The sequence below is a fragment of the Liolophura sinensis genome, chromosome 5 (assembly GCF_032854445.1).
Source record: "Liolophura sinensis isolate JHLJ2023 chromosome 5, CUHK_Ljap_v2, whole genome shotgun sequence".
NCBI lineage: Eukaryota > Metazoa > Mollusca > Polyplacophora > Chitonida > Chitonidae > Liolophura > Liolophura sinensis.
This window is the reverse complement of record NC_088299.1, coordinates 375,217-403,115: the sequence shown is the minus strand read 5'-3', so window position 1 is coordinate 403,115 and position 27,899 is coordinate 375,217. Positions and strand designations below refer to the sequence as shown.

At 38.4% G+C, this 27,899-nt stretch overlaps 1 protein-coding gene across 2 annotated transcripts in view; it reads left to right on the top strand.

Moving 5' to 3' along the window:
* Positions 1 to 27,899, top strand: part of LOC135465654 (TBC1 domain family member 31-like) — a 49,935-nt gene that overhangs the window by 4,058 nt on the left and 17,978 nt on the right. The window contains exons 4-16 of one of the 2 annotated variants that reach the window (XM_064742946.1): positions 328 to 506; positions 1,655 to 1,803; positions 2,457 to 2,616; positions 3,607 to 3,807; positions 4,253 to 4,402; positions 7,567 to 7,649; positions 9,012 to 9,158; positions 12,052 to 12,185; positions 13,160 to 13,293; positions 15,997 to 16,044; positions 23,086 to 23,265; positions 23,759 to 23,938; positions 24,758 to 24,810. In XM_064742946.1, coding sequence (XP_064599016.1) covers positions 328 to 506; positions 1,655 to 1,803; positions 2,457 to 2,616; positions 3,607 to 3,807; positions 4,253 to 4,402; positions 7,567 to 7,649; positions 9,012 to 9,158; positions 12,052 to 12,185; positions 13,160 to 13,293; positions 15,997 to 16,044; positions 23,086 to 23,265; positions 23,759 to 23,938; positions 24,758 to 24,810 — 1,798 coding nt within the window. The remainder of the gene's footprint in view (positions 1 to 327; positions 507 to 1,654; positions 1,804 to 2,456; positions 2,617 to 3,606; positions 3,808 to 4,252; positions 4,403 to 7,566; positions 7,650 to 9,011; positions 9,159 to 12,051; positions 12,186 to 13,159; positions 13,294 to 15,996; positions 16,045 to 23,085; positions 23,266 to 23,758; positions 23,939 to 24,757; positions 24,811 to 27,899) is intronic. The other variant, XM_064742947.1, reaches the window with a different exon arrangement.

Here is a 27,899-nt window from a genome sequence, read left to right as displayed (position 1 = left end):
AACTCCAAGCAAATAAATGAACAGATAAATAAATAGCTCTGACAGAGAGGTTTCATTTTCGTTTAGCAGTCAAGAGGCATTCAATTATCATAATAACATGAGCAGTGCAATTTCAGATTCAAAAATAACAAAATAATTGCACCTTGATATTATCAAATACTTTGTGAATACAGCTTAAAGATTTACTCTTCATAAAAACTATTCTGATAAGTCAGTCATGTGATTTGTAAAGATATAATACTGTGGATCATGAACAAACTAGTATAATTCAGCTTTTGTTTATACTTGAATTAATTAGTTCTAATTTATGATTTTTCGTTTCACCAGAAAGTAAAGAGTTGGTAGCATGGATGAAGGGACATGATTCTGCTATTTATCATATTTCTCTTCATGCCTCTGGTCGGTATGCCCTGACCTCATCTTCTGATGCTGCTCAGCTTTGGGATCTTGATCGTTTTGAGAGAAAACGTAAACTCAATATCAATGAAAATGTGGGTATTGTTAAGGTGAGTGGAAGCTGGCATCTTGAGCACATGTGTGTTGCATTGATTGTATGCTAAGTCGTAAGTGTTGGGCATTCCTTGAGAAATTCCTTGTTGGGCATTAATATGTCAGAAAAAGAATAGAATTGGTTGAAATGTATCAAAAAGCTCAACAAAATGTGGGCATCAGGTGGGCATATAAAGACATGGGCGGTGCTTTGATGCTGAATTGCTCCATTATCCTTTGTTCAAACCCTTTCAAACTTTAGACATTCAAATAGTATGATTTTGTTAATATACTGACCAATTTTCAAGGTCATAGCTTGAGTAGTCTGTACACAGGGTTAAATCGAAAACATAGCCTCAAAAAAGCATGTTCCTGCGACCCACATTGCATCACCTGTCAGGTGTCATGAGTAGAGCGCGCGCTGCACCTGTGTGACAAGCATCAATCAAGTGTTGTCTGGAAAATTGTCTGGCTCTCCTGTCAGAGAAACCCTTCTACCAGATAGGCACAAGTTTTGCTGAATCAAGATGGTTTTCTCTGCGGCAGACAAGGAATTGATCACCTTTTCAAGTAAAACAAGGTAGAATATCATTTTGAAATGTCCGAAACATGCGTTTTAGACTCTTTTGATTTTGGTCCAATGAACAGAAATCTTAAAGGATGAAATTGAAATTTGGTCTGTATACTTAGGACATAATGGCTTTTGAGTGTGTAAATTTTTAGAAGCTGATGTAAGAGGATTTCGGAGATACTGAGTGTCAGAGTACGGCCCATTTTTTATGCCCACTCGATATATCTGAATATCTCTTAATTAATCATTCACTCAGTTCAAGTTAAACCACACCTCTGTTGAAGCCACTTCTTAATCTGTACAGGAAATTACAGTTTTATTTTTATAAATCTACAGGTACACTTCTCTTTGGAGATAATCAATATGCAGACATAAGTTCAACATTTTTGACTTGATAAATTCTGCTTGATTCTGATTGATTATAGGACCACTTCAGTGTTCTTTCTGACGTCTGAAGTGTTGACATCATAAGAATCGCTTAAAGCCTTTATGTGCTTTTGAAAGCATATTATTTACATACCAAACAGGTGAAAGACAGTAACCAGTGTAGTCATTGCCCATGTTTTTATTGATGATCGTTTTCTTTTCACCCAGGTGTTTTTTGTCCCCCTGAGCAATTTGATCATCACCTGTTTTAAGGATGACACCATCTTTGCCTGGGAGTCTGATACTTTGACCTGTAAATATCAGTTACACGCCCCTCCTGGAAAGCCCCCAAACTACAGGGAATTTGCTGCCACAAGGTATGCAGTATCGACCATGCTTTGACGTGGCTCTCCCGAAAAACGATACACATCTGACCAATGAGTTTGCTGGCTGGTGGTTTATCACGTAAATAACAAAGAGTAGATTTTCTTGCTCACATGTCATGCTTTTCATGTTAGAAATTTTTGAGAAATCCATACTTTATCATGAAGACATGTACATGTAACCTGTTCAGTGAGGCAGCCAATCACTGCACATGTTAGCATATTACATTACATTACTCTTTTTATGTATTTAAAAGTTAGGGTATGCAAGCATTTTATCGTATTTTTTCTCCGAGTGATTAATTGCATGTGTTGTAAACAAAAACATATGTTTGAAATTTCTTATGCTGTCAGTCTTCCTGTCACTGTGTGTTTATATCTGTCTGAGTCAAAGATGAGCCTGTAATGAGACCACTTGCACCATTGGACATGAACACAGACAGAAATTGTCTCCAAATTGCAGATGTAACATACCTTGTTTAATGTTACATAATATTATGTTTCATCAGTTCATAAACATCTCATAATTAAGTCTCAAATTGTACATTTCCTACATACAGGTACATGTACCGTGGTATAAATGATTATCTCTGCTGTAGATGATATATACACACAAAATAGTTCCATACGTCTGCTTGTATGCTCAGAGATGGACGGACATTAGCGGCTGGAGGAAGGTCACGCTTCGTTCATCTCTGGAATCTGGACACTCATCAAATACTCCGGATCATAGAGCTGCCTAAAAAAGTTATGTCTGTAAAACAGCTGGAGTTTCTGCCGGAGAACTTTGATGGTGGAGCCAGTCAGGTATGTGCTGGGCTGGGAATGTGAGTTAACTCCCTTTGGGTGTGCCATGAAATTTACTTCGCAGTGTCATGATCTGTGTTTTGATTACATGGTGATACAAATAGTTCAGAGAATGGCATGAAGCGTGTTGTCTTTTGCAAAATATGGCTGTATTTATTGAGTAAGACTGTGTACAGTATGACAAGGTAGCATGATATAATACACATTTTTGTGTAGTGGTGAACTGTGTCATTCGGTTTGATTGATGCAAGAGAACCGCTTCAGTTGCCCAATAGTCAAAAATGTCCGCCTCTAAATCAGGTCATACCAAAGACTTAAAAAATGGCATTTGAGCACTGAAGGTTAGAGCAAGTAAACAGGAATGGTTGGCCTGGTTTCAGTATAATGTCACTAGGTAAGGCGTCATGTCTGTCTTTGGGATGATACTTTAGTGGTGGCAGCACTTTGGCGGCACAGACCCACCTCGCCACGAGAAACACAGTACGACATAAAACCTCAAGCGTATATGTACATTGATGAACATATGACTTGGGTTGATACGTGGATATTTTTAATTCTCCCTGATGAACTATCCACCATGGATAAATGGAAATGGAGGAAGAAAAGAGATTTCATAAAAGCTGTAGACTGTTTTCTACAATGCAAATAAGAAAAGGAAACAATTTAATTTCATGCAAATAACAGAAAATGTTTGGCTGCTTTTTATGCTGCTTTGCAGACTCTGAAGAATTGTTTACACCAAATTATGAGATCTGCATTGGCAAAGAAACTAAAATTGCATGTATTCTTTGAATAATGCTGCATTTGCATAATTTGGTATAGACCCTGTTTAAAATACTTGTTAGGGATTTCCTGATATTGGCTTTTAACCTTGTTTAAAAGTCAAAAATTGTGGCCAAATGTGAAATGTCAAAGCTTTGAGTAAAACTCACATTTGTCACATTTCCCTTATCGTTGACATTTTTCTGTGTTTTGTTACCCTCACGGCAGATCCTGGGAGTGGTATGTCAGGATGGTATTGTGCGTTTCATCAGCATCGTCTCCTGTAAACTGTTGTTTGATGTCGGCAGCCAGCAGCAGAGAGTCAGTCACATGACCATCAGCCCCAACGGGCGACACATCGTCTGTGTGATGACCGAAGGCAATCTACACGTATACAGTGCCTGTGGGCTTTATCAGGAACTTAACAGGGTAGGTGGACTCATCTGAATGACATAAGTAAAAACTTCAGTCCTGGCCAATGCATGTTTGCATTGGTCAGCTACCTCCTGTTTTTGAGACAGGCTAGTTCATTGAATAGCCCAGACAGATGAAACATATTTTGTATAGTTGACAATAAATGCCTCTAGAAGCTTTGCCATACCCACAAAATATAAATCCAGTATAACGATATTACTGTAAAATATTAATGTATGTAAATATAGCAATGTTGAATTGAATGACATTTACCATTGGATAGCTTTTTCTTATATATTGACAACACAACTGGATTTAACACCTCAAAATGGTTCAATACATCACCGTGAATGCTTTAATCGTGTTGTGATTTGGTAGTCTACAAACCACGAGCCTAATTTGGACTAGTCCACTCCACTTGTTTATTATTTGGAAAATCAGGATGTTATGTCTTTGGTAGCCTCCCCCTCCCCTGGTGAAAGTGGTTGAGTCTAACAAGATGTCAGAGACCGTGTCCACAAAAAGCAGTGAGACTCCCAGTGCGAGGTCACGCTGTTCTGTCAGGAAGATGAAGTCTGTGTCAGCTAGTCAAGAGGGAGATAACTCTGAGGTAAAAAAAAAAAAAAACCTCTCTCCAGCAACCTTTCTTTCAGAGAGCCATAATGTTTTGTTTTCTCTACAAAGATAAAAGTAGATCACCAGTAGTACTGGTGGTCAGTATTTTATCAGTTCAGTAGTTTAATTAGGCTAATGTAAATGATGTTTCTCTGTAAAATTTTGCATTCAAACCTTAAATTTCTTTAGTAATGATAAAAAAACAACATTTTAATAACCAAGTAAAGTATTCTCTTAACTTTTTCGAAAACAACAAGTAAAAAAAAAACTTTTTCTGAGTAAAATATACATGAAATGCTTTTTATTTCTTAATAAGTACTACATAATGTGGCCTAACATCCATAACTACAAAAAAAAGTTCTTGGCTTTCTTCTGGGAGCGTGAAAATGGGTTGAAACGACAGTTTATGTAAGGGCCCAGCAATCGGTTCAGAAATTAAGAAGCCTGCTGTGGTGACGTGACAGATGATAGCTGTCAGAACAACCTTGGTCGAGTTGGAGCATAAATGGGTGGGCTAAACTGGTCCTGCATTCATCATATGTTCATCAGTGAAGCCATTGACGGAAAACGTGCACAAAATACAGGGCTAATAAAACATATAGGCCTTTAATTTCTTTTTCTTCAATTTTTAGGCATATCTTTCTTTATTTTTCCTTAAAGCCACATGGCCGCCCCAAATTTGGATTTTTAAACAAGTTCTGATTGTGACGTCTTAACAAAATTTTAAAATTCATTCATACACTAAATGACTCAGGTTGCAAAAAAAAAATACTCATTGAGTATGTAGCCTGTACGTGGCACATGCGCAGCGTTGGGAAAGTTCTGGTCAAAACAAACATGTCGAGCGAGATACGAGTGGGTGACAGAAACAGGGAGAGTGTGATCTTGTTATCTTTCCTACTCGATCGATATTGCTCCATCTAAGTATTCTACTGATGATATACACATTGACCACGAATTACAACTCTAGACTTTCTTGTCAACCTGTTGAGCTCTTTTTTGTTTTTATACACCTTTTTGGCTGATCCTGGCACAAGTGAGCCGTAAGCCCGTCTAAAATTATACGCGTGTAATCAGTCATGTTTGTTTACATATGAAGTTTACCAAGCACTTTGCGCATGCTCCATTTCCACTGAATTGACAGCGCCTCATTTAAATATTTTGGCAGGCTTTTCAGTTTTCAGTTTTTTTTTGTTATTTTTAAACTTTCTCGTAAAGGATTTGTGTCCAGATTGGTTATTTATTCATAAGCATCTACCCCTGAATATATTGTTAAATTTTGTGTGAATAATATGGCAGTAAAATCACTAGATAACGAGGCTGGGTTTATGCATTTTTTGCGCCAACACTCGGTAGTCTCCACTGGAAGTCCAACCTTTATGAGCTGTCAGATCTTTGCCATTAGGTCGGTCTTAGAAAGCCACACAAGTTACAAGAAGCATATCAAATTTCTCTATGAAGAGGTTTGCTATTCTGCATACGGTTGTAAAAATAGGTCGTCTAAGAACCCTGAAGTTAGTCTTTTCAAGTTTCCAGACGATTCGGCCCTTAAGAAAGCATGGATTCATGACACAAGGGTTTTATACCTACCACACACAACCAAGTCTTTGTCTGACTGGAAAGAGTTGGGATAAGAAATCCTGGCGGGCAGCTAAATCTTTAAAGCAGGGAGGAAAAATAAGGCTTTAAATATATATATATATATTAACTCTGGTGATAGTGGGTTTAGAATAAGCTTGAGTTCATTCGTCATTTGTTTGATCAGTCTTCAATATGCCGGTAAAGTGAAAGAAAAGTAGATACCAGCACGTGCTGGCTTCTTATGAATGTCGCTTTGATACACGCTATCCCATTGGCTGTGTCTCTCCTGTACACCAATGGGTGAGCTTCTAACAAGTTGTCAAGTGTGTACAACAACGCAATGGCCGTTTAACAGATAAGGCAATGTTTGCCGTTTCTGACCAGCTACAGAGGACGATTAAAACTGAAAACAGTCCAAAAGTAATCATTTGACTGCATAAATCAAAATTAATGACTGGGGTTGAAATACTGGTTGATTAAAATTACTCGTAAACAGGTGACATCTCATTTAATACTGCTCAGGGTCGGTGCGGAAGCAATTTTACATAGTGATGACCCATCCCCAATTGTTTTAATCTGTGATCCAGATTAGAGGACAAAAGAGGATTAAAGCCACCTTTCATAATACCTGTTTGACATGTTTGAGTAATTCCAGCTATAACTTAACTAAGAAAATTAAACAGTTGTAAGAATTTTTTTTTTTTTTTTCAGTATTGCCTTGATTAAATGCACAAAAATTAATTCCCGCAAACCCATTTTTTGAAGTAAATTCACTTGGGGAATAGAATGAAGTGGACAGAAGAAAAGAATAGTAAATAATAAAATCTGATGTAGACTTACAGTGTAGCACACGATGAAACTACCAGTAGGATGAAGCTCACGAGTTGGTATTGCCAGTGTAGTTTGAAATGCCTGTGCAAAGATCAAATTATTCGTTTGGAATCTGAAGTCTGACCAGAGATGTCAGTGTCATAAATTGGAACTTCTGTGTAATCCACTATGAGCTTAAATTAATGCATTTTGATACAAATTCCCAGGTTATATAGGCCAGTTAGACTTGGGTTGGCCATCTATGACGTCACCCGCTGAGCTTTGCCAGGAGACCGCCTGGAGATCAACTAGAGTTGTAAATCTATTGTTTTTGGTGGATTTAAAGTCATAATTACGTTTCTCAGAGGCCCTCCTGGTAACATACTGTTAAACAGGGTATAATGTTTGTACTTAGGACAAGAATCTAAACCTGGGCACTAATCCTTTAACATACAATGCTGGGATTGGCATTAATTTAAAGCTTCTAAGTTTTAATTCTTGAGAAAAATACCTGACACTCTTGTTATTCTGTAATAATGCAAAACTACCTAATATTTCGGAGACCCTGTCGCTTTAAAACTGTACTTTTGGTTTTCTGGTTACTGTACCTTTCATATATCCTTTAAGCTGGAAGTTACAAACGTCAAGATCTTTAGATCTTTTCTTTTGTACATTATATCTTTTTATTTACTTATTATTACTTACATTTTATGTGTTATAATATGCACAATGCTGTGTTATAGTTACATAGGTGTCTCTCTGTTTCAGACAACAGACATACCAGAGGGACTTGATGTGGACAGGCTATTTGCTATCCTCAAAGGATACGGGGAATACCCTGTGAAGTATAGGTACAGTCACTAGTGCCTTGTCTGTCACGTTCACTACAGCAATGTGATACATTATATTATACGTTAGCTGCTGCATGTGGTAGCAATTTGCCAACTTTAGCAGGGCATCATTTCACAAAACTTCAGCTATGTGTTCATCAAGTACACATTCATGTATTTTGGTGAAGCAGGCAGCTCTTGGTGTTTGCTAGAAATTTTATGTAGGTTTTTTTTGCCATACTTGGCCTTAGGTATGTCAAAACACAAATCATAATTTTCATTTGTGATATACGCTTAATAACCTAAAGTTTCGCCCTCAGATTTGCTAAGTGTATCCCATGATTCATTGCATTGATTGTGATTCTTACTTACTGGGCACTGCACGAGAGCATTAGGGGAGGTCGGGATGATATGGACAGTTCACAAATGTAATCAACAAGCTCATGCTTCACTGAGCTGTCAGTCTGTGCTCTTATCCTCAATAGTTCATGCTTTCCTCAATCCCCCTCAGTTTTATCATAAGGAATTCATTACATTTGTCCCGTAATTTGTCCTTATCAGTGATATAAATTTTTCAACATTCCACTTGTTATATAAATCACATGAAATTTTGATTAATAAGATGAAATTTCATTGACCGACTTATCCACTGAAAAACTACAACTGCATACCAGACTACCTTTATTGTATCTCATACTGGTCATGAGATGTGCACCCCTACATGTGACTGGCAGTGACTAGATCCCACATAGAGCAGATTAGCGTCCAGAGCTGTGATGGAGGGTAGAGAAACTCAGGCCAGTCAGAAGTAAACAACAGTAACGAATGTGTCATTTACCATACCTCATGTATTTCTCGCTAAACGTTGCAACCATGTCTTCAAATCTCTGTTAGTGGTAAAACACTGTTAACCCTCACATTTTTCTTACTAAATAATGTGAAATTGATCAGATGTTAACCTTCATTGAACCTTTGCCCATTATTTAAATTTTAGAATGGTGAACATTGTTACAATATACTGGTATACTGCTGGTATTTTTTAACTCATGATGTCCACCCTGTTGTGTCTGGCAAAGTGAACAAAATTCCTAGTTTGTTATTGTGGAATACCTGAAAGGCAATCCATGTGGTCATGATAGTCATGTTTTGCAGGTAGCTATAAATTTCATATTTCATACTGCTTATTTATTTGATTTGTGTTTTACGCTGTACTCAAGAATATTTCACATATATGACGGCAGCCAGCATTATGGCGGGAAGAACAACTGAGCCAGAGGATTTCATATTTGTTGAAATATTTAAGTCACAATATTTTGCCAGTAGAGGTTTCCAAGTGAATATGTGTCTTTTGTGCGAATTAAGCCCTGCTGTTATTTGTTTCAGAATGTTTATCTGGCGTTCGTTGTTACGCCTGCCAGAAAACCATGCTGCATACGGTGCCTTGGTGGACAAGGGGAACCACCCTGCTTATTCCAAAATTCACGAGACCTATCCTGTCAAAAGTCGGAAACTACTGCGGATTTTACAAAGGTAGGATATCTTTACTGCAGGACATGTAATACTTTGAGGAAATTATCATGATTATGTTTTAGGCTTTGGTTTAAGACAGCAAAATAAAGCATATATATATTGTTGAAAACAAATATTATCGCAAAAAAGGAGTCCATTGCCTTCAGCGTGACCATTGCCCTTTTGCTCTGCTGTCACAAACTTTTTAAATACTGGTCATTAATTTGATTAGGTTGTGCACATATGCAGACGACACATTATCCGTCCGTACAGGCTTTAGTCGAACAAACTGCTTTCTCACAACATTGGTAGATATAAATTATCGGTGGTCGTTAAATTCATATCTTAACCGTAACGAAGTGAAACGATGACAGCGTTACGTGGAACTACAGTGACAAAATGGTCGAGTTTAAAAGGGTCTCTTTACACAGCACGCGTGTTTAAAAAAACCAGTAAGATACGCTTAATTACCTCTCTACCAGATCTCACTTTTCTGCCAATCAGCTTTGCTCCCCACTTCCGTAGTTTTGTTGTGAGCTGTGATGTAGTGAATTCCTCAAGTTTTTTGGGGTTGTTTCTTTTTTGTATTGTTCAACAACAGCCATACATCACTGCCTCAAAAGCAAGAGGGAGCTGTTGCTGGGACCCATACACGTCGTGCTATCTAGCGGCAAGGATGAGAAACAGGCGTGCAAAGTCTCCCATTACCTCGTTAGATTGACAGGGGCCCTGTGATTTTCAAAGCTCATTATTTCTGCCCCTCAAAGCGCTTGTCTACTAGCGTTCTGTTGGAATCCCCTTGTCTGTGTAGACACGATTTTGTCCATGAACCTCCTCCCAAATTACCAATTTTTGACGAAACAATATGTTTTGCTTTTCATCTGGACTTGTGCATGATTAAGCTTAATGGCAATCAGGTAATTATTTTTATAATAACCTCTGTTTTGTAGGACTTTGAATAATAGTGCTTTTCCATGTTTTGAGATTTTGTCCATAGAACTCTTCTTAAAGTACTGAACCAATTTGCATGCAACTTAGCATACATCTTCCCTATCATCTGTACTTGTGCATGCTGAAGTTACATTATAATTGGGTAATTACCTTGACAATTATATATACTCCCGTTCAGTTACTTAGTGTAATAATGGATTTTCATGTACACATATCTTGTCTATGTAATTCCTGCTAAAGTTGTACACCATTTTCCCTAAAACTTTGTGTGTACCTTTTATATCAGCTAAACCTTTACACTCTTAATAATAATGACAGTCTGATCATTATTGTTTATTTTTAGAAATGTTTGAGGATAGAAACAGGTATATTTTGGATAGATTCAGATTTTATTTCACATGTACATGTAGCTGAAATAAGCATCAGTAGCCTTGGTGTAGCCATTTTTTGTAGTTACTTTGGGTACTCCAGCAAAGGGTACTAATTTGTGGAAGGGATAGGAAGGCTTGAAGATTTCCTGACAAGTCACACCTGTATTTTTATCCATGAATCAAAAGGAAGAAGTTATCAAGCCACAGTTGTCACAAAGTTATAAATTCCAGAATAAATGATACAGGGAAAGGTGTTTTCTGTTCTCAGCCCCATAAATAAATGTAACAAATCAGCATACAAATGTATTTCAGCGATGAAGATCATGATTGATAAGTGTCTTTGGTCAAGCTGGTCAAGTTGGTCAAGCTCCGGTAAAATATCATTATGCTAGATAGCTAGGTTCTCCAGGTCAGTCAGTGTCCCTCTGAACAGCCACCAGCAGTATTTTCATACTGTGGCAGCATTTATATCCATTGATGATTTCCGGTAGTCGATTGTTCGTGTGGTTGATGTTTTCCGGTCATTACGGTAAATGGATATGCGGAAGTATTTTTAGTTGATGGGACATAGTGTTTTTATTCTGTAAGATGGATTGGAAGCTAGAGACCACATGATCTCCTTAGTAACAAACAGTGTTGGTGAAGAAAACGGAGTGGGTGAAGAAACTGTCTTTCCAACATTATTGCATTGGAAAATGCCTATTTTTGAATGGCTGTCAGCTATCTTGTATACGTTAGATTTGTATAATTTTCCGCTTTCCAGATAGTCTGAGTGTTTCTGCAGAGCTTTTGTGAGGTCATGTTATACAACTAGGCCTTACTGGTCACTGGCGAAGTGGCAAAAAGTGGCCTCTACCCCAATGTTTTAACATTGGACGGCCATTTTGTTTGAAACAGAAAAGGATGGTCATGTGACCTTCAACTTCCTACCCACCTTACAGGATTTTTATACATCGTACAAGTAAGTAGGGCACATGGAAATCGGCACCTACTTGTAAATTACCAAGAAGTTGTCAAAAGGGGATCTCAGAGCAACACCTTGCTTTAGCCATGCCCCAGCTTAAATGATTTTTCCCAGTCATTATGTGGTGATACGCTTCTCTGTCAACCACTGCCTTATGTCACAAACCGATATACTGCATTCATTGATGGTTTTTTTTAAAGATACAGGAAATTTACAATGGACATCATTCATATCCAGTCTCAACATATATTACATGGACATGTGGTGCACAGACAGAAGCCCCGCGACAGGTTTTAAAATTGGACTTGTGCAGGTTTCTTTTTTTCTCAAATGAGCAGAAAAATAGACTTGGAGACTTGCAGCTCTTTGGTTTTCAAAACCACTAAATATAAACTTGTACACTGTTTCAAATACATGTACACCAAATCATTGCAAAAAATGAGATGAGAACACATTGTAGTTTTGGAAACCTTGCACAGAGCATGTTTACTGTGCAAAACTGACAGTTCCCGAATTAAAATGACAAGAAATTAAAACTCTTCAGCAATGGGAGGGCAGCTTTGAGTGTAATTAAATAACATGTGAGTAAAGGCAATCACTCACTCAGTTCACTGTCTGTTTGTTACAGGATACTCTCAGCCTTGGCCCACTGGTCACCCATCTTTGGGGAAACTCAGTATCTGCCCTCACTGGCCTTCCCGTTCATCAAACTCTTCCAGAATAACCATCTAGTCTGCTTCGAGATGATTGCATCCGTACTGGGTAAGAGCACTGAGTATTTATTTATTTATCTGATTCGTGTTTTATGCCGTACTCAAGAATAGCATTATAGTGGGTGTAAACCGGGGAAAGCCCGGGGGGAAACCCACGACCATCCGCAGGTTGCTGCAGACCTTCCCGCGTACGGCTGGAGAGGAAGCCAGCATGAGCTGGACTTAAACTCACAGCAACCGCGTTGGTGAGAGACTCCTGGGTCATTACGCTGCGCTGGTGCGCTAACCAACTGAGCCACAGAGCACTGAGTAGACAGCAATATTATCATATATTTTCTTTGCTCATTCTTGTGTACTACATCACAAACCAGATCGAGTAGATATGTTAAATAGGTCCTTACAAAACAGTAAAAAAATACATGAAGCTTTGGCATCAGCCTGAAGGAATAACCAATAATTCACCAGTTGTAAATACTTTTTCAACATTTTTGCCAATTTCATTTTTCCAGATCTGCAAATACAAAATTACAATTTTCCTTCAGAAATACATCTTAAGATATTGGTGGCAGTTGTTCAGACTGCAGACAACCAGACACTGGCTGTTTTACTCATACCTACAAGCCTTACTTTCAGAGACTGAGCAGTGAAAATATTGTCTGACAGTATCTGTATAACAGGGAAGCTAATACTTCAAGTTAACAGTTAAGGTGTACGAAGCAGATTGCTCTGTTGTCTGACATATTATAATTTTCACCTTCTCACCACACATACCTTGCAGAATATCACCCATTTTTACTCATTTTCCTATACTTTCCCATGTTATCTTTCACCTCTTTTGCCAGCTACTTCAAGTAAAATGCCTATATCTACATGGACTTGAATACAAGCAAACCTTGCCACATCCATGAAATTGTGTAATACCTCCTGATAATATACATGCAACTTTGAAGCACGTGAGTTCTGTGACATTATTAAAATGGAGAAATTGTTTGTATATACCAATCTGGTGTGTTGATTAAACAGTTAACTGGGGAGCCCACTGGTTTGAGTATTTCCCCAACCCTCCAATCAATATACTCGGCATGATAGAGAATGTGCTGGCCTACCATGACAGGGATCTGCTGCAACACTTTGTCAAGTATAAAGTCACCTCTCAGGTAAGACCTCAGAGCTGCATACAGTTTTTATACGCCCGCGGCCATTAGTCGGGCGTATTATGTTATAGCGATTTTGTCTGTGTGTCCGTCTGTCTGTATTCGTGTCCGGGCTATATCTCCAGTTGTTAGATACTGATGTGATGATGTGTAGTGACTCAGATTTCTCCATTTCCGTGGTGACCAGATTGCTATTTTCACTATGTATACCATATAAATAGATGTCATTTCTTGTTTCTTGCTACAACTGCTTTCCACGTAGAGGTTTAACTTGTGGTGGATACATAGATACTGATGTGATCCACATTATTCCATTTCTATGGTTGCCATGGTAACCAGATCACCGTTTTTCCTGTATATACTGTATGAATAGATATGATTTTTTTAGAACTTTCAGTTTGAAAGGGTTATGATCAGCAGTGCAGCTTTCAGGCAGTGCTCTGTCTGACACAGATTGTCCATATATGAAGGACAATCAGATGTCACAGTAATGATTCTAAAATAAAACTGAATTCTGTTCCCACGATCATCAAGTTAAGACATCAAGTTTCACCCGATGATATTACAACAACAACAATACTTACAGTAGTTTATCAGTGAAAGCAGAACTTATCAGCTGAAATTGTTGTGTGTTTATAAAAAGAGCATAAAACATCAAATACAGTAAATGATACACAACTTTGCCAGGATATCTGAAGTGTCAACGTGAGATGTTGAACCTTCTTTTTTCGCAGCATTTCTTCATGTAAAAGGTGTTGCCTTCATCCACAACTGTCACTGGTAGTTGTAGCTGAAAATCATTGTATTTGAGCTCATATAACTACAGAAAAATCCCATTGCCAAGCTTTCATTTTCACCATATTATCTCCTTGTTCTGCATATTGTTTCACATTGCAACTCCCATGGCTGATCTCCAATCACAGTTACATGTACATGTTTAGGACTAACTAATTTCAAACTATTAGGAATCTCAGAGAAATGAATAATATTTTTTCTACGTAGCAGTATGGTATTAGTGCAGATATTTTTAACACTCCATATGGACTTTTGCAAAAAAAAATTGTTTTATTTGTCACTGTAAACAAACAATTCAGTATACTACATTGACCTTAAAATGTTCAATTTTTTTTTTTTAATAACCTCAAAGATTATAAAAATTTACAGTGACCTCATATATGATGATGTAGTAAATGAATGTCCAAGTTTTAAGTAGAGAAAATAAAGATGTGTTATTTTTTCTAAATAATTTGCTTACATTTCAAATTGTAAAATGGATGTTATCAGAAATATATAGATAATGGCACCATACAACATAAATATAAATCTATTTAAACTCAATACGGACTCCAGATGGGTTGGTACATGTTTTTTAACTCCTTCATAAAAACTTTCAGTTCTTCAGTTTCAGTTTGTAAAGTTTGGACTTGTGATGTGTTGTGACTCACATTTGCCCATATCCGTGGTTGCCTTGGTAACCAGATTGCCATCTTCCTAAATTCCACTTTCAGTTTTCATTTTTGATGCATGTGTTGGAACTCCATTTCTAGTCATGGTAGTCATGGTAACCAGATTGTTATGTCCCAAATAGCTACTTTGTAGTTAGGCATGAACTTGGTGTCCAGGTTACAACTCCAGTTGTTTTCCATATTCAGTTTTAATACTTCGTGGATGGCATCTCAGATTTTAACAGGTCTGTAAATTAAATGGATATCACTTCTCTCTAAACGACAAACCCAGTTGTTGTGCAAATGTAGATTGAATTTTTGATAGATACATACATGTATATATATAAAGAGGTAACAATGGACCTTTGTATAAATATTTCATTGGTTGCCGTGGTCGGTATGATTTTTGGTGGTTACATATATACAGAGCTGACAATGGATGTTTGTATACACGTATATAGTTCTGTGGCTGTGATGATCATTAGTGTCCTCTTCCCCCAAAAAACTCATAACAAGATGAGAACTATAATTCATTTGTTTTTGAAAAACATTTCTTCCCAAACTCATTTTTTAGCTTGCCTTTACGAAGTAAGACAAGGTAGTATTGTGAGTGTTAGGCCGGGGGGTGGGGGGGACATCCGCATCAGTGTCAGTGTTGGTGTGGTGTCGGTGTCCGAATATACCGGCCCGGATAGCACAGTTGGTAGAGCGTCCGCTTCGGGACCGGTAGATCCAGGATCAATCCTTGATCGAGTCACACCTAAGACTTTAAAAGAGGAAGTTGTAACTTCCTCGCTTGGCGTTCAGCATGAAGGGGATAGTGCAACGACTGGTTGACCCGTATCAGTATAATGGCTCGGGCGGGGTGGCTTACTTGCCTTCGGTAAGTCGTCTCAGTGAAGCAGCACTAAATAAAAGAGCGGTGGAAATCCGTCCTGCAACAAGGAGGCACATTACACGTACATGCACCCTAATGATTCCTTCGTCGTCATATGACTGAAAAATTGTTGAGTACGACGTTAAACCCCAAGCACTCACTCACTCACTCGGTGTCCGAATAAGCTTTTTTGTGTGAGTCAGCTGAGTAGGGTTTTATGTTTGGGTCTGTTGACTGTTGAGTAAGGTTTTATGTTTGGGTCTGCTAGGCTCACAGTTTTCACATCACCTTCATGAAACTTAGTGGGAAAGATGAACAGGATTTGGACATGTACTCATTTTGATTATAAATTAGGGATGTTTGCATTTATTTTCAAATTATCAGGTTTTGGACTCAGCCACATTATCCAAGCATGTACTATCGCAGGTCAGGGTAAGGTATTTGTTTGGGTTAGCTGTTGCCATAGTTTTTACCCCATCTTGCTAAAACTTGGTGGGGACAATGGTCATGTTTTGAAGACTTCATGAAATAAATAAGGTTAAGTTATTAGGTGTATTTGTATTTTTATTCAGATTATCAGGTTTTCATCTTTGCCATTTTATCTTAGCCAGTTCTATTCAACTTTGTTGAACAGGGTAAGGTTTTGTGTTTGTGTCAGATATTCCAACAGTTTTCACATCATCTTTATGAAACATGGTGGGAATGGTCAACAGCATTTGGAGATATACTCATTTTGAATAATTGGGGATAGTTGCATTTTATGAAGTGAACTTTTTTGTTGAGTCAGCTGTTGCCAAAGTTTTCACGATATGCTCATGAAACTTCTTTGGCTTGATAAACATGTTTCGAAGATGTTGACATTATACTTGATTTTTCTGTTTTGGTAAAAACTACCATGTTTTGGACTTGTATTTGTATGTAGCCTCAGAATAAAGTTTTGTGTTTGAGTCAGCTGTTACCTGTATTTAACACATCTTCATGACGCTGCCATTTGAACTGAAGCCATTACCGCCGATCTGTTGGGTTTCTCATAACCCTTGTTGATATATACTTTTCAGTTTACTAATTAATACAAAAACCTATCATCAACTCTCATGCCACTTTTCCTCAGAGTTTATGCTCATCGCCATGGTGCTGGTATTCTTTTATACATTTCAAACAAATGTATTTGTTCAGACGTACATTGTTTTCACCTGAATTCTTGTCGTCTTGTAAGTCTCAGGGATTTAGTGGGTATATTTGTTTACATGTTTGTATAAGTTTTCTTTCAGGTAATAATATGTTTGGTTAATTGTCTCCAGAACAATTAAATGGTTTAACCAGGTGTCAGTTACATGTAGCTTTTAATTCCAGAAGCTTGTTAGAGATTTGTTTGCATGTGTTGTGTGTATAAGAACTTATTAGTAAAAGGGTCAAGATACATTCAAGAAACACTCAGAAGCCATTGTTTGCAAAAATGGATGCTGTTAATGAATAGCACTAGTTGCTTGTAAACATTGGCATCTGTTTGTATATGAATAAAGTGTGTTGGAAATTTTTTTTTACATTTCAGGGACATTTCAGTGTTGGCCAAGATTATACTTAACATGAGTTACAGTATTTCAAAAAATCTGATTAAAGAGACATGTATATGTAGAAAGAAATACAATTCATTTTGTAAACTTTCGGGCTAATCCTGAAAGCACTTTTACAAGGTCAGATCCTCACTTTGTGTAACTTTTAGCCACACCCCCATCCCCCCTCCCCCCCCCCCCCACAATATACATTCAAATCATAGAGATTTTACACATGTACATGTATTTATAAGTTTAAATGTAAACCTTTAAACGTTTTCCTCCCCCCACCCCCCACCACCACCACAACACAAAACTCCCTGTGGTGCAATAAAGGCAATTGTGTGCAAGGTTATGTATACATAACCATGCACATGATATTTGTGTTCACTGTTCCTCATATACCACATGAGTGGTGACACAGCATGTGCTGAACTGTGTTCTAGATATGGCCCTGTTGAGAATGCCAAGCTCAGGTGAACAGCCTCACAACAATGCCTTACCAGGGCTCAGAGGGAAGCTCACTGGGTGTAAACCACACCATAGATTAAAACAAGGGTCAAGACAAAAGGCGATTGTCATTTAGCTGGGTGGGTTACAAAAGAATGTGTGGATCAGTAATAAGGGGTTATGATGACAGGCAAGCTGACTTGAGTTGTAACTTGTAGTCTCTTCTGTATATTTTGTATCATGTAGGATCCTTTTTATCCCACACAAGCCGACCTCTTATTGGTTAATCACTTGATGCAATCTGTATTCAGATTGGTGGAATGTGGGGTAGTGAGCTGATTTAAGTCTTCTGTCGGAGAAGTCAGTTTCATTTCACTTGTGACAGATGCGCTAGAGCTGTAAACAGTGCAGGAAAGCTGATGACATATCAATGAAGGATAACTTACTCTGTCCCAGTAGAAAAACTAGAGGTCTCTTCATTATTCAGAAAATTGGATTTGTTCAAAACTACCACAAATTTTCTTAATGTGAGAGAATGGCTTCTATTGTTGATTCAGGAAGCCCTAATGTTGAGGGTGCCCAAGGGGATTTCTCTAAGCTGAGCAGTCACCCCATGTTTAGTGAGCTGCAGGCCACTCTGGCCTCTGATTGTTACCAAGCATCTGTCCCATACAACCTGTGTGAGGATGCACCGGATGAGGTGGAGCCTAGCTTGAATCCTGCAGCCATTGCTGTACAGGAGGCTAATCTTCAGTCTGAGTTCCGACAGGTCATCTCCTCCAACAGCCCCAAGGTGCAGGAACTCCAGCTGTTCTACCACACCCAGTGTGGTGAGATAGAGGGCCAGCGAAATGATGCCGTCACCAAACTGAAACAGGTGACCATACCCAGCCCTGCCCAGTACCAAAAGGAACTGCAGTCCATTCACCTGCTTTATGACCGACAGCGCATGCACCTGACCAATCGGGTGATGGGGAGCCTACATCTGCTGAAAGCAGCATTACCTCCCCGTAGGAATGGTATGTCTTTCCAGCAAAACAAGTCCAAAGCGCGGCAGCTCAGCGTCAAGGCCACCACCATCATGCAGGACTGGTTTGATCGGCACATTGATAACCCTTACCCAACGGAGGAGGAGAAGGTGGACATGGCGGACGCTGGCGGGATCAGCATCGCCCAGGTGAAGGCCTGGTTTGCCAACAAGAGGAACCGAACCAACAACACGAAACCCAAGAAACAGAAGAAGTCGATGGAGAAGCAGCTGCTGACTATCTGCTCAGACCTGACCACTGACAGCCGCAGTCACAGCACAAAGCTGTACGGGGATATCATACAGCAGCTGTCTGACATTGTACATACTGCTGACCCATTTTCATACCAGACACTGGATCCGTACCCAAACCCCTACCCGTACAACACATCCCCATCCTCTATATCAAGCCTGGAAAGCTTCTGACGAGGAATACTGCGTGCTGTGTGTCTGGGAGAGATACTGTACGGAATTCAGTATACATATGTGCTATGGTGACCAGTACTACTGATGTTTTACTGTTGAATGCTTGTTTAGTACGCATGTGCTGTAAATCTCTTATAATTTCACAGAATTTTTCACCAAGTAATCATTCTGCTGTCTGAACTGTGGTTGATGAAAAATCACATGAAGTTATTTGTGGTTTACAGTAAATTGCACATATCATGTGATTTGCTGGACATAATTTAAGGATGACAAGAAAAACAAATTACGAGTGTACATTACTGGAGACATCCAATGGGTCTATGATGTCAGTTCTGAGTCTGTACTGGTTTGCTGAGGTAATATTGGTTCTGATATAAGAAAAAATGTGTCCACACAATGGTGTCTGAATGAAAAATTTAAATAATATTGGTGTTAACACTGTTGTTACAGGTAAAATCTTCTTTCATATATTGTTATATCATGTTTTATATTTTATGCTGCTTGATAGAGAATTTGCCCTCACTGAATTGTTTTATGTACTTTGTGCTATTTCTGTTTCAGCTTTAATATGCTTTATGAAACTGCGTGTAAAGAAACCTGTTCCTCTATGGTTATGTTTTAAGTGCTCTTAATGCGTAATTGCTTGTCATGACAAATTCTTCACATGTTAATTGTTAATGTTTCCAAATGATGGATAAAATTTCAGTTTTAGCATATTTATTTTTATGCTGAATCTGGTTTGATGGTTTTATGCATTTTGATATATGCAACCTGCAAAATTAGTTTTAAATTTCCTGTTAAATATTTGACAATATTTCAAGAATTTTAATCTTCAGCACATGTATATTAATGATGGTGCTGATATCAGGAAAACGTATTATTATAGATCTTACTCTGATTCTTTTAATTTATGAAACCATCTAAATAACGTTTTAATTTTACAGGTTTCTGTGAAACAGACTCCATATTTCGATAATTTTAGTTAATGTTCATGTAAATATGTATACTACCTCATCACAGTCTTCAATTCATGTATATAATGAGGCTGCCCATATCAGAAAATCTTGTTATTACCTAATCCTAATTATACGTTTACACAGACACAGAACCTATACAAAATAAATAAAATTTTATTTTGTCATATCTCATTGTTTTCTCTTTTTTTTTTGAAGTTTTATAGATTAAGCCACAGTGCTATTTTTACAAGGGCTCAACATCATCACAAATTCTGCCTTTAGTTGCATACTGTCATCATCATCAAAATTTTAAAAAAAAACATTAATATGGTCTAAATTAACATTAACAACAACAACAATAAGCCCTCTGACATTGGTATTCACGAGGAAGCAGACCATGGTTAGGATTGTAGTACACGTTTTTCAAACAAATGAGGTGTAGGTTCAAACTCAGCCTTGAACAGTGAATTTGCAGTTCACCTTGCTCTCACTGTACATGTTGAGGATAAGTGGAAGAGCACGCTCATGTGGTTGCTTTCACAGTCTAACCTTCATTGAGGACCACTTGTCTTTCACCAATATGGTATGCATACCTGTAAATCACATGAGAAAATTTGGCAATGGCTTCTGTGGTTGAACTTAGTCACTCCTGTTTCCTATACTCTTAAAAAGCATCACGGAGTAAAAGAGTTTTGAATATGTACTGTTTTTCTTCAACCCTTTTGCATGTTTGCAAGGTTTTTATTCACGCATATTCTGAAGGCATTATTCTGTGTTGACTGATATAACTTTATTTTTTGTGAAGCCCTGACACTGGCCAGTCCGACCAATGTAGTTTTATCTCCAAAATCAAATTAAAAACCTGCATAAATTGCATGTAGCACAGATTAGCAACCAGATTAGCTGCCATGCAGGTTAATAAAACAGGCAGGAGGCTAATCACACTCTCATGTCATTTTTCTGCCAATTCAGACCATGCGGCAGTAAACAGCAGTAGCTGATGTGTGAGCCATCAGGTCATTTACCTTAAATATTGATCCTGTATTTTTCTGGGGTTCTAATTGCCAAGGTGTATCTGCTGTCTTTTTTTTTTTTTTTTCAAGGTAAAAAGTGAAGTAAATACTTACAGAAGCATGTGAATGTGTCCACTTTTACAAAACTTTGTACAGGGCATTTGGAGCAGCAGGTGGCTACAGATTCAGATATTCAAAGAACCATTGCGGGCTGGGCAGAATATTCAAGGCCATTTTATAGATATGAGGGGTGATTGAAAAGTTTTGAGCCTGAGCCAGAAAATGCAGAGCGTGGTTTTCCATCCTATGTATTTTTAGGAAGTAACAGTTCTCTTGAGGGGGGTGTGAAATTTTGACTCACTGGATGCTTTGGAATATTAAAGTGAAATGAGTAGGGGTGTGTCAGATTGTTAAAATGGATACAGCTGGTGATCATAAGGTATCCAGTATTTCTGCAAAGGAGATCCATACGTGGTAACGCACGTGGGGAAAATGCCCCATCCTATGCTACAGTAAAAAGCTGGTCAGCCAAATTCAAGAGAGGCAGAACAAGTTGTGAAGATAAAACAGAACTGCAACAACGACTGATGTGGTCAAGAAGATCCATCATATAGTCCTTGCTGACAGAAGAGTAACCGAGCAGAACATAGCGAGTAATGTAGGCATTTCTCTGGAGAGAGTTTATTCAGTTCTGACTGAAGATTTGGGAATGACGAAACTTTGAGAACAATGGGTCTTAATGCTTCTCGAGGTTCTCGAGGAAACGCACGAGGTTCCAGATGTCCTGGGTGAATCTTCAGCTGTTTGAGGTCGATCCGGATGACTTCATGCAATGATTCGGAACCACGACAAGTGTTTTCATCACTTTGAACCAGAGTCAAAACAATAGTCGAAACAGTGGAAACATCTGGGTTCTCTCCATGCCGAAGGATTCCAAAGCTGTGTCCTTTACAGACAAGGTCATTGTTTTTGTCTGCTGGGATGCTGAGGGCACGATAATGGTGGACTATCTCCAGAACGGACAGACCATCAATGAGGCCTATTATGCTTTCCTTTTGCGACAAATGCGGGAGAAGTAGGAGAGGTGTGGAATGCTCCAACGAGGTTTTCTGTTTTACCATGACAGTGTTCTGAGATGTCCTCAAATGAATGTGGCTTCAAACTTGCTTAGCACCCACCATACTCCCCTGATTTGGCCCCTTCAGACTTCCATCTGTTTCCAAATATGAAAAGGCATCTGGCCGGAACTCGTCATCATAATACTTATAATGATGTCGTGTCTACCATGGATTACTTCCTTGAGCTTCAGGATGAAACCTTCTTTGAGAATGGTTTTAGGGCACTGCAGCAATGCTGAAAAGAGGGTGGACTTTTATGGAGATAAGGTTGAAAAATAAAGCATTACATTACATGTAACTCAGTTGTTTTCTTACTGGGCTCAAAAATTATCATTAAATCACCCCTCATACTACTTAGTTAATGCTTGTCTGTGTGTTACATGTTGACATATGTATGCCTGGCAGTTATTTGAGACTGTATTGGAATGTTTCTTTTCTCATGTGTTACATGTTGACAGATCTATACCTGGCTTTTGTTGGCCAGGTTACTTTTTTGGTTACTTACTCACTTTTATGTATTTCATTTTTATTTACTTACATGTAGTTAATGCTTGTGTCTGCTACATGTTGACAGATCTGTAGACTACCTGGCTGAAGTCTGTATTTTATAGTTACTTACTCACTTGGTTAATACTCAGATCTGTTACATGGTTGTAACACCATGTTACGAGCTTTTGTTGGAGACTGCTGTTGTCTGTATTTCATTTTTATTCACTTACATGTAGTTAATGCTCGTGTCTGTTACATGTTGACAGATCTATAGACTACCTGGCTGAAGTCCGTATATTATAGTTACTTACTCACTTGGTTAATACTCAGATCTGTTACATAGTGGCAGATCTGCAACTTGGCTATTGTTGGAGACTGCTGTTGTCTGTATTTCATAGTTGTTTACTTTCTACTTACCTAATGTCTATTACATGTTCACAGATTTATGCTTGGCCACTGTTGGAGTCCCTGTTTTCAGAAGTGCTGACCAGAGAAGAATGGCTCTCTCTGTTTGACAATGTCTTCAGTAACCACCTGTCCTTCCTCCTGATGGCTGTGGTAGCCTATGCCACGTGTGCCCGGGGGCCTCTTCTTCAGTGTAGAGAGCTGGATGACTTCAAGGTACCTATGAGTTGTGTGGAGAGCCTCGTAATGTGTACTGCAGTGTCAGTTATTGAGGAAGCTGTACTGGTAGTTGAACTAGTAAACTCCCTGGTGAATCTATCTGAGTGACCATCGGGCCCATTTTCCCTATAAAATATATGTTTCTGTAAACGGTCTTTTCATACTTTCATATGAACTGCTATAGTTGACCTAAAATTTCTTCCATGACTAAGTTAGTCAGTTTGCTTCATTCTGAGAGTATTATTGATATTAGAAAAATGTTTTGAGGAATTTGTTTCATTTGGAAAGTAGTATTATATTCGAACAAGAAAATGTGAGCTTTAACACCAAATTAATATTTTCTGACCTTTGTTTCCCCTCTTATAGTTCACTTGTTTGCAGTGGTGTTACGATAATTCATACTGTTTACTTTTTTGTGGTTGTGAATTTTAAGTTAAGTCGTACTTTTATGAGTTTACTGTGTGGATTTGGAAGTGTGTTGTATTTGTAGTACTTCTTCCACCATCGTAACTCCGTGGACATCCGTCACATGATCAAAGAGGCTTACAGGCTGTGGGAGGCAACTCCTAGTGACATTGACCCAAAGAATCTTTTAGAAGAGTACACTCCCTTGACGAAAGGACAGTATCCTGTGTTCAACAAATATCCTAAATTCATCGTCGACTACCAGGTATTGTCTTCCCATCTTGTCCATCTCAAGGTGATGACAAGCTTGTCTGAGCTTGGCTGAGTTACAGTGTCAGTTACAATGTATGTTAAATCTTTAAATCTCAACTTACTCATTCTTCTCATGCTGAATACTTTCTTACATTCTTGAAAAACTTATTCTCTGGTCACTGATATTTTCTGTGTGTAAATTGTTTCAGTGGGTCTATATTTTTGATACCATTTTTCTGTCAAAGTACATACATGTATTTCAAAAATATGCAGAATCCAATCAGTGGTACACCTTTCCTTTTCAAAGCTTGCCGTAATATTAATGGTCACTTGTTAGCTATCTTGGTGTCAGGGTCCATGTACCCATTTAAATAGCTCTTACCATTTAAACTTTAGCCCGCCGTAATGTTTACTTTACACTAAATGTGCAAATGTTAAATTGAATTGGCATAGGCAATCCCTGTTCTAACATTATCCGGCCATTGAAATATTTAAATGAGAAGTCAGTTTAAAATCTGCCATGTTGGTCATTTAAAAGCCTTGGAATTTTAACTTCACTTTATGTTTACAATCTGTGTGCAAGACTGTTGAATGTTTGGTCATGCATCACTTTAACTTCACCTTGAAATGGTGTGCCACCAGCAGAATTGTGATAAAAATGGAATCTTGATGACAAGATAGAGAAGCTTCTAATGTGTGATGAGCCATGTTTATTACACTTACCTCTATTCATGTGATGATCACCAGTGTGTGAAGTCCTGGTTATTACACTTACCTCTGTTTATGTGGTAATCACTAGTGTGTAAGTCCTGTGCTTGTCTTATCTGTCCAGGTTCAAGAACGGGAGAGAATCAGACAAGAGGAGATTGACTTCCTGAGACAGAAGTGAGTGGCCGATTTGATATAGATGGATGAGAATGGTCTCAAACTGTCTCAGCTATGGGTTTGCTTGTTGTTGTTGTTTTTTTTTTCAGTTTGTACTGCTCGGCCAAAAATTGGCCTACTGGTATTGTCATTGCAGCTGGTGGCAAACCATCCCTCTGTCCACTTTCTTGCAAACACTCTATCTCTGCAGATTTACCAAATGTGTGTCATAGATGAACAAGGCCACTGGGAAGAACCCTATTGATTTTCAGTGAGCTTGACATTTTTAGCTTACCTGTATGAAGTAAGGGGAGGTAGTGTGAGAGTGGGGAAAAGTTTTGGTGTTGGTGTCTGGTTAAGCTTTTTTTCAGCTCCTGCTCTCATACATGAATTGAAGTTTTTTTGCTTTTTTTTAGCTCCCTAGTCTAAGGCATATTTATTTATTTGATTGGTGTTTTACGCAGTACTCAAGAATATTTCACTTATACGACAGCAGTCAGCATTATGGTGGGAGGAAACCAAGCAGAACCCGGGGGAAAACCCATGAAGATCCGCAGGTTGCTGACAGACCTTCCCACGCACGGCTGGAGAGGAAGCCAGCGTGAGCTGGACTTGAACTCACAGCAACCGCATTGGTGAGAGACTCCAGTATATCTGGGCTCATATACATGGATTGAAGGTTAAGCTTTTTTTTGCTGGCCTGTATAATGTACAGGCATAGTTTATGTTGAACCCTGAACATCAGTATCATCATCCAATAATAGAGAAAGCGATATTAAACAAAATGTTAAGGGTGGTATCTTTAAAAGTACTGCAGGTATTGAGCTCAGGGTTTGCACACATGTAGAATAGCACGAGGGGGACATTCCATCATTGATTGGATGTGTGCATATAATAAGTACCATAAATCACCAAATTCCTGACTCAGTGTATTGCGTATAAGAATCAGTGTTAATAGGTAGTGTTAGGAGTGGTTTCTCAAGAAGTACTGCTTGCATTGAGCTCAGGGTTTGAGCACATGTAAAGCACAGTAGCATGAGGGGGTTATTCTATTGTTGATTCGGTGTGTACATATATAGTACTGTAAATTACTGAATTCCTGACTTTGTGTATAAGAATCAGTGTTAAACAAAATGTTAGGGTTAGTATCTTAAAAAGTATTGTATGTATTGACCTTAAGTATTGTAAGTTTTACCTGCATATAAAGCACAATGACACAAGTGTGGTATTCCATCACCGATGCTCTGTGAGCATATTAATTATTGTAAATTTCCAAATTCATGATTTGTGTTCTTTATTCATTTTCTCATTTGGGCGAGCTCTTATCTAGGTAGCCTTGTTACCCATTCCAAGTTTAGCTCCCTAGTCTTAAGGTATGGTGTGTTAATGTACATACTTGGAGGCAAGGTTAAGGTTTTTCTTTTAGCTCTTGAGATGGAAAGTTAAGCTTTTTTTTTTTTTCGCTCCTGTATAATGCACACTTACGCATGGATTGAAGGTTAAGCTTTTTTTTTTAGCTACATGGTCTAAGGTATGGTGTGCAGAAAATGTACATACTCGAATGGAAGGGTAAGCTTTGTTTGTTTTGTTTTTTTTTATCTCCTGTCTATGGAACATAGACATGGATTGAAGGGCAAGCGTCAACATACACCCATAGAAAGTTCAGTGAAGTTAATTGTGGAGTGGAGTGGGGTGAAATTGGTTGTGGAGTGGAGTGGGGGGAAGTTAGTTGTGGGGTGGAGTGGGGTGAAGTTAGTTGTGGAGTGGAGTGGGGTGAAGTTAGTTGTGGGGTGGAGTGGGGTGAAGTTAGTTGTGGAGTGGAGTGGGGGGAAGTTAGTTGTGGGGTGGAGTGGGGTGGAAGTGGGTGGGATGGTGTTTGCAGGGGTGGTGGGTATACTGAAATTACTCAGTATGTACTTCTATCTGCCAGTTCGTAGGCACTGTTTTATCCATACTTCTCCTCCCAAACTACGGCATTGGTGGTTTTGATGCAACTCACCATATATCTCGCCTATCATCTGTATTTATGCATGCTTAAGTTTGATGGCAATGGGGTAGTTATTTTTTTTAATTACATGTACCCCCATTGAGGAGTTTGTGTAATAATTTTTTACCATGCATTCAGATTTTTTCCAAGCAACTCCTCCTAAAGTACTAAACCTATTTCCATGAAACGTGGCATACATGTTCCCTATCATTTAAATTTGTGCATGCTAAAGTTTAATTGCAGTGAGGTAATTATTTTCATAATTACTCTCGTTCAAGTACTCTCGTTCCGTGCATTAATGAATTTTTCACGTACACAGATTTTGTCCTTGAAACTCCTGCTAAAAGTGTTGCACCGATTTCCATGAAAATCTGTGTATGTCTTTTATATCATCTAAACCTCTACACTCTTAACAGTAATGACAGTCTGATTATTACTTTTAGTTTCATAGTTACCCCCATTCCGGTACAAGGCATATTAATGCTTTTCATGCATACAGCTATATGTGCATATATATCTATGCTCTATGGTTGTTGACGTATGAGCTCTATGGTTGTTGACATATGATGAGCTCTATGATTGTTGACGTATGATGGACTCTATAATTGTTGACGTATGATGAGCTCTGTAATTGTTGACGTATGATGGGCTCTATAATTGTTGACGTATGATGGGCTGTATAATTGTTGACGTATGATGGGCTGTATAATTGTTGACGTATGATGGGCTCTATAATTGTTGACGTATGATGAGCTCTGTAATTGTTGACGTATGATGGGCTCTATAATTGTTGACGTATGATGGGCTGTATAATTGTTGACGTATGATGGGCTGTATAATTGTTGACGTATGATGGGCTCTATAATTGTTGACGTATGATGAGCTCTGTAATTGTTGACGTATGATGAGCTCTGTAATTGTTGACGTATGATGAGCTCTATAATTGTTGACGTATGATGGGCTCTATAATTGTTGACGTATGATGGGCTCTATAATTGTTGACGTATGATGGGCTCTATAATTGTTGACGTATGATGGGCTCTATAATTGTTGATGTATGATGAACTCTATGGCTGTTGACCTATGATGGGCTCCAAGGTTGTTGATGTTTGAGCGTTATGGT